The sequence below is a fragment of the Amblyomma americanum genome, chromosome 4 (genome assembly GCF_052857255.1).
Source record: "Amblyomma americanum isolate KBUSLIRL-KWMA chromosome 4, ASM5285725v1, whole genome shotgun sequence".
Taxonomy (NCBI): Eukaryota; Metazoa; Arthropoda; class Arachnida; order Ixodida; family Ixodidae; genus Amblyomma; species Amblyomma americanum.
The window spans coordinates 110,914,473-110,922,350 of NC_135500.1; the positions used below are offsets into that span (position 1 = coordinate 110,914,473).

Here is a 7,878-nt window from a genome sequence, read left to right on the forward strand (position 1 = left end):
CTCTCTCTAGGGAGCCCGCTCGGCGTCCCTCGTTGCTTTGGCTTCTCGACGCTCTATAGGGCGTTCACCAGCCGTGTTATGCTCTACGAAATCCCAGACCACGAATCGGTTGGCAGAAAGACAAGAAGGCTGAGGGGGGTGGGGGGGGGGCATTTGCCTATAAACTTTGTATTAAATATTGCCTGCAAGGCTTTCCTATCGAGCGCGCAGTGTAATGCTTACACCTGTAGAGCGATGTAAAACTGGCCAAGCATTTGCGCTACCTTTTGCAGTGGATACCTTGGCTTCAATTGGGCTTCAAGGAAGAGGGTCATGGCCGAGAGGACTTGAATATGTCCGGACCAATGGCCAACCTGCTGAACCTCCTGGCTGACAAACTTGGATTTAGGTGAGGCCCCAAAGTATTCTGCCTTGACCTAATTTTGCAAGCACAAGTGTTCAAAACAAACTCACACTCTCGATTTGTCAAACACGTAATGGTAGCAAAAGTAGTCACATTATTTTGTAAATGCAGTGAAAAGTAAGTTGGTGGGTATGCGCGCAAGCAAATTAATGGCACGAATTGAATGTGTTTCGTCCAAACACTTAAAAAAGAAGCAGGCCTACCCACAAACGCCGCACTTCCGAAGCTGCTTGCACACTTATGATGCAAACGCATCTCAATGTAGCCATGAAGGTTACTCGCGCACCTTGAACAGAATCACAACGGTTGCCACAGGCGCTGAACGGAAGACGTGTAAGTGGTTTTTAGTACAGTGGAGAGCTGGGCGAGTCGGTACATGATTGTAGGAAGAAAACGAGCGCAAAGGACGACGACTCAGAACAGGCACACAGGACGACGCTGGGCAATCGACTGCCTTTATTTGAATAATGGTCACATTTATACCCTTCGGTATCGATATCAGACATGCACACACACGACAATTTGCAAGAAAAGGCAGATTGCAGGATCACTGACAACCATCAGGAGCGCATTCAATGTTGAACACGGCTACTATGAGGAGTTTAAAATTAAATTTCCTTATCGAATACGCTCGCCGTCGTGTCACTTGCACATGAATCTACTTTTTTAACGATATGGTATGCCTCTAGCCTATGCCTGTCCAAAAAGTGTAGTTTCCGTAAAGAGCGGAGAGCAGTGTTTAGGTAAATTCGCCCCGTCGTGCGTGGAAAGCGGCCTTTCATGCTCTGTGAGCCGGGCGTTAAGACAGCGGCCAGTCTGCCAGATGTAAATTTTCTCGCAGGATAAAGGTATGCAGTACACAATCTGGGTTTCATAGGTGACGTATTCGAACTCATGATTCATCGTGGACTGTGAACTTTTATTCTTCCTATAGTGGATGCTTCTGCACAAGCTGGCCAATTTTTGCGGGGCCGAGAAAACTACATCAACTCCATGCCGTCTCGCGATCTTCTTTATCTTGTGTGAAATTGTGTGCAAGTAAGGCATGATTTCACACTTCCTTTTGACCTTTCTTTCTTCCTTCACTTTAGTGTAAAACAACACCGAGAAAAAAACAGCATGCCAGACAAAAGGGCATAGCGACATGCGTCAAAACAGAGCACAAAAACAGCATAGCGACAAAACAGCATTGGGAAAAAACGGCATAGCGACAAAACAGCACATCGAAAAAATAGCAGGATGACAGACGATTACAGGGAAAGAAACAGCACAGCGACAAAACAGCACATCGGAGTAAGGTGCAGTGCTACTAGAGGGGTGAACTATCATAGCCACAACCGCAAACGGTAAATCAAAACACATGCGGCAGTGACCTTTGGAGTAAGCGACTGCTCGTTTCTCAGACGTAATAAGGAACAGGGTGGGGTAATTTTCGAGGTCTCAAATATAGACTTTTTAATGGCGGGTAATGGCATGAATAACGCTAAAGAAGTTGTTATGAAGGCATCGATTCTGCGGGTTCACCATCACGGTGCTGAATTCTAGCATTTAAATACGCCCGATGTAGGGCTCTGGGTGCACCGATAGCTCTTATTCTTGAAAACTCAGGCTGTCCGCATTTGAATCTGCAACAATTTTTTTTTTCGAGGGAGCTACAAGGCCTTTATACACTGAAAAATATCCAGTATGTGATGCTTACTTTTAACGATGACAGGATTCCCCGAGCCGATATTTTCAGGTTGTTTGGCGTTTAACCAGGACGCTGCACAGTGGTTGTCTGAGGCTGACCGGCGGTTATTTTACCTTGTGAAATGGGTACACGCTGACCTGAATATTAAGGCGAAAGCCTTTAATGGCTCATACTCCCGGTCAAGATCTTGGCCGTCTGTTACATCGCCAAACGGAAGTCACGATAACGGAAGTGACGTCATACCGTCCGTCCGTAGGTTAAGCTCTTCAACTCAATAAGAAAAATATCTTTGTTCACGATTAGATTCGAACCACCACCCTTCCATTCCGCAGCCGAGCGTGCGAACGACTATGCTACATCCTGCAAACGCATATGTAGTTCTCCTTGTCTAGGACGCTGGAGAGTTTGCGGAAAGGCGTCGAATCAGACGGATGCATCCCAAAGGGGCTGCAGTGTCTCCAACATTTAAGATTCACAAACAATTCTGTACTTAATTAACACCTTAAGCGCACATCAGTGACACAAGCAGCAACACCACGCTAAAGGCTTTCGCCTCACCGCATTTTAGGCCAACAAAGTGCCCTCCTCAATTTTTCATGCATCAGCCTGCATTTGTTGATTGTAATTTTATATTGAATCCCTTTTTTCACTTCGAAGAGAATTATCTCGAAACAACCAATTTTCGCAACATTTGGACTAAGCGACTTTTCTTTCTTTGAAGCTAATTATTAAAACATCAATGTTCTCCAAATTTGAGCCTTTTGTTCAGGAACCACAAGAGACCCTAACAAACATAGGTGGGAGTCTACTGAAGCAGAGTTGTAGAATGAACGCAGAGAATGTTGTTTTACAGGATGTTTATTGCGCAATCGGGCTCGAAGATTACCCGTGGCATTTGACCGCAGAGCAGATGTCCGGGCCAATTTATCTCTCAGTTGTCCAGATTCTTCTTACACAATACAGAAATAAACTAGATCATTGAAGCCAACCAAGGACTACATAACCACTAGTTCTGCCATAAGCACCGTTCAAGCAACGCTGTTCCTAAGTGAATGAGTCTGCCATGTTTTTAATTAACCGTCGAAACGAGTACTCGCTAAACCCGCATGTGTTGTGATTTATCGTTTGCGGTTATGGCTATGATAGTTCACCCCTCCAACAGCGCTGCACCTTACTCAGATGCGCTGTTTTGTCGTCGTGCTGTTTTTCTCTGCGCTCTTCTGTCGTCGTGATGATTTTTCCCTGGACTGTTTTGTCGCTACGCCGCTTTGTCAGGAATGCCGTTTTGACGCCTGCTGTTTCTTCCTTGTGCCGTGTTGTAGCTTTGCCGTTATTTCGCGGTGCTGTTTTGTCGCTGTGCAGTTTTTCGTGCGCTGTTTTGACGCATGCTGTTTTAACGTGTGCTGTTTTTTTGTGTCCCCATTTCCTCTAATGCCTTATTGAGGCATAATGTGTCAATAGCCTTTTTGTTAAGTTTGGAGTGGAAGGAGCTGTATGGAAGTAACACTTTCTTTGTTCGTAAGGCGTAGGTCCAGCAAAAGTGCCCATTACTATTAGAAGTTAAAACAAGCCCTAAAAATCTATTATGATTGTAGCCCGATAATTCATTGGTAAAAGTCAATGAGCTAGAGCACGAACTAAAATAACCTAAAAAACTAGCGGCCACATCCTGCAGATTGTCGTTAGGTACAACATTTTACATGTACAAAAAAATCATCAACGTCCAGGAACATCTTTTTCTCATGATTCATGTCGGATTTTCTTTTAAGTAAGCTTCAAACCTAGAGAGGTAGGTGTGGATTAAGATCGATGCTACACAACGCCCAATACAAATTCAGTTTTTCTGGGCGTACACAAAACTATTAAAGTCAATCATCGTGTAAGACGAGTAGGCCGTAAGAAGTTATAGAAAGCCTTCCACAGAGCAACCGCACCGTTTCTAGAACTGAACCGTACCGGATTCTTCTATTAAGTTGTGCACGGCCTGCAGTAGCTGGACGTGGGGCACTGAGTAGTGCAGTTCCTGGAGACACACCTGTATTGGCTCCGCCGTCTCCTAGCTTGAATGCCGCTCGCTGTCAAATCCTGAGAACTCCCAACAGAGAATGGGTTAAGGGATCCAGAGTAGAAAGCTTAGATTTTAGAAACTGTCCCATAACTTTTTGCCCCGATTCCCGCTCTGCGATTACAGTCCTCAGCGGGAAATCAATTTTGTGTTTCTTAGAAGTGAAAAAGACGTGGGGCCTATCACCTTTGCAGGAATTGGCAGCTTTTTCAAGCCTCTCAAGGTTTAGCTCTTGGAGAAGCTTCACGACCTCAACTTTTGCTCTTGTCGGCCTTTCTTCGACTTTGTGAAATTCTTGTTAATAGCAGCCAACGTTTTGTCATTGAAGGCATCTTTTGAACAAAACGACGAAGCTTCATTCCTTGTAGGACTGAAGTAAAGTGAAACCTTCAGCCCAAAAGTGGCGCATGATAGGCTGCCACACGTTTCTTCTCTGACGTTTTTTCTTGCTGTTGTGCTTGGCCCACAGAAGGCGATCAACTCCTCTAGAGGCATTTTGTCTTCTCCTGCGAAGGTGCTTTGTCAGCGATGAGACGTACGGTGTCTGTGGGCGCATGGCCAGCAACGCACGGTTCTAGGCTGTACTTCGGTCTTTCCTGAGAATTTCGTCATAAGCACGTTGGATAGTCTTCCCTTGCCGGTATGTGACACGATGTTAAGCACTGGTGGCCCCTTTCCTCTGGGTAGATGCGGTAGTACTTGATTCCACCACCATTGTATGACTTGGGCGGCGAATTGGCAGTGTTTCTGCAGGCGTTTGAAGTTTGTTTGCCCGCCATTTCTGCATGTGCAGCATGCCAACAGTAAGTCTTATAAAAGACGAACGTGTCTGCAATACTCTCCAAAAGACGAACCTGTCTCCAATATTGTCCAAAATACGAACCTGTCTCCAACGTTGGTATTGAAGACATAACTGTGAGAATTTTCGAATGAGGTAAGTTGAGTTTATCTTTTAAAAGTTTATGAATTACCAACAAACAGAACTTTTTTTTAGTACTTCGTGTATTGTGTATTCGGATGTGGTTGGTTTTCTTTTCTGTCACAGGTGAACCTAACCTCCTCTTTTGGTTTTAAATTAACATCATTGCTTTCATTCACACCCTCTCAAGCTAGAAAATGTCCTTCTTTAAGAACGGCTGGCTTTAAACCAATGCAGGCTGTCATTTTGGCCAAATAAATATTGTGCATGAAAGAAGTGTGAGCTGACTTGGATCACCTCTATGCTTCCGCCTTAAATAGCTCAGCTTGGAAGATGAAGATGAACAAAATGCTTAAATATGGACAGTTCATGTTAGAATATTTCTTAAGAAAACACCCAAAATATTTATGATGTGTAAGCTCCACAAAAGAATAACTTAGCAGGCTGTAAGAGAACGGACTAAAATGTTTTTTTTTTCGCAATATTCGCAAAATGACTGTTTTATGCAGGCTTAATTTCATATCGCTTTAATCGCACCGCTGGTGAACAGCTAAAAGCGAGTATTGCAAGATACCGTGTTAATTTTGCTCATTTATGCTCTCAAAAAGGCCATCATGTCTTGCGCATTACAAAAGGTTTTATTCCGAGCTGCAACCAGAAGTTCTTTTGCAGGTCTATTTCAATTTTCGTGACTACGATTTCCACACGGACGTAATGTTTGCTTTGCAGTGCTAACCTGTGGAGTTAGCCTATTGCACCACGTTTTGAAAGCTCGCTTTTTGATATTCCAAAACTAAAGGAAGCTCTTCCTTCATTCACCTGAATTCACTCAGATCGATGACCACGTACACATTTGGGACATCCCCCCCCTCACCCCCCCCCCCCCTCAGATCGACCTTAACAAAGCCTAGAAATCCGTCCAGAATACCGCAGTGCGCTTAGTTATTCAGATTATTCTTACCACACTAGCATTATAACACTAAAGACTCAAGCTAACCTTCCTGCCTTGAATAGCGCCTATATTAAACTTGTATTTGCCTTTGTCATAATTCTACTATTCACGGCTGAGCAACTCCAACATCAGTCCAGCCCATCGTCATTCACGCCGTATTGATGAACCGAAATCCATGCATCCACCTCCTGCCCATCTGAAAACATTCTTCAGCCAGATTGCCCGAGTGGAACAACTTGCCAGTGAAAACTGTGCTACATAATATCCCTGACGGCTAAAGGCACATCAATCAAAGAACTAAATGTGCGTTAGTCCACCCCTGACATAGATGAACCGCAAATCATGATCAAATAGAGAGACAGAGCAGAACGGAGGGTCTAAAATTAATATGCAGAAAACCAAAGTAATATTCAACAGTCTAGCTAGGAAACAGCACTTCACAATTGGCAGCGCGGTGTTGGAAGGGGTAAAGAAATACGTCTACCTATAGGGCAGGTAGTGACAGCTGATCTGGGTCATGAGAGGGAAATGACTTGAAGGATAAGAATCGGGCGGAGCGCCTATAGCAGATTCTCTCAGGTCATAAATGGTAGTTTACCAATATCCCCTTATCAGCTGTATCTTGCTGGCACTCACCTGCGGGGCAGAAATCTGGAGGCTAACAGAAAAAAGCTTCAGATGAAGTTAAGGACAACAAAGCGAGCCATGAAAAAAAAAGATAGTTGTAATGTTAAGAGACAGGAAGCGGGCCGAGTGGGTGAGGACACAAACGCGGGTTAATGATATTCTAGTCGAAATCAAGAGGAAGAAATGGGCTTGGGCAGGCCATGTAATGCGAAAGCAAAATAACCGCTGTTCCTTAAGGGTAATGGATTGGATTCCAAGAGAAGGCATGCATAGCAGGGGGCGGCAGAAGGTTAGGTGGGCGGATGAGATTAAGAAGTTTGCAGGCAAAGGGTGGATGCAGATGGCAAAGGACAAGGGTTAATTGGAGAGACATGGGAGAGGTCTTTGCCCTGCGGTGGGTGTTTTCAAGCTTATGATGATGATATAATGCCTTTTAAGGGCCTTTGAGTGACAAATAAATGAATACCGGTGAGCTTAAATCAAACTTATGGCATAAAGCTGTAAGTCCTATAACTGTACTAGAGAGGAATTCCAGAGCTTAGCATTTAGTTGGCGGCCGCTGTCAGTGCAGAAAGCCACAGGTCTCTTACTTCGTCACTTACTAATGAATTACATGGAGGTCCTTGGTGTGTCCTGCAAGAATGTTGGCCATTAAGAATGTACCCTGTCTTGAAATGTGTTCAAGCTGAGCCTAGAGCTTATGTGCCTTGAAGGCTAGGAAATCAAGAACCTGAGGGAGGAGAAAAAGAGTCGGATAAAACTTTTGTTCTTTATAGGGGAACGCGAAACGCTTGCAGATTTTGTAAGGGTGTATATTCTGATGAGCATACAGTGCTCGAACAAGAAAAAATAGCTAAAAATCGAGGACAAAGGGTCGTGTTGGGTATTTTGTTTTTTTTCTCTTGTTTTTAAACCGGTCAGAATGAATCGGCGCCAATTCGGTCAACTTTCCATTCTGATGTGATGGAGCATAAAAATGCAAATTTTCGGCCAGCATGTTTCTCTCTCCTGGCCATTTTTAAAAAGAGAGTTGTACATTTATATGTTATCGAAGTTAGTTCACTGTTACCTTTCCCACCTCCATAGGTACACGGTGGACTCTCCCGAGGACGGCCAGTGGGGTGTACCTTTGCCCAATGGTGACTGGAGTGGTATGATAGGCATGGTGCATAACAACGTGAGTAATGTCACTAAATGTTGAGCGGCTTGTTTAAATGGGATA

At 44.2% G+C, this 7,878-nt stretch overlaps 1 protein-coding gene across 1 annotated transcript in view; it reads left to right on the forward strand.

The window, feature by feature from the left end:
- Window positions 1-285: 285 nt before the first annotated feature.
- LOC144129755 (glutamate receptor ionotropic, kainate 5-like) overlaps window positions 286-7,878 on the forward strand; it is a 25,512-nt gene continuing 17,919 nt past the window's right edge. Inside the window, exons 1-2 of the mRNA XM_077663834.1 lie at window positions 286-388; window positions 7,743-7,833. Coding sequence (XP_077519960.1) covers window positions 333-388; window positions 7,743-7,833 — 147 coding nt within the window. The 5' untranslated portion in view covers window positions 286-332. The remainder of the gene's footprint in view (window positions 389-7,742; window positions 7,834-7,878) is intronic.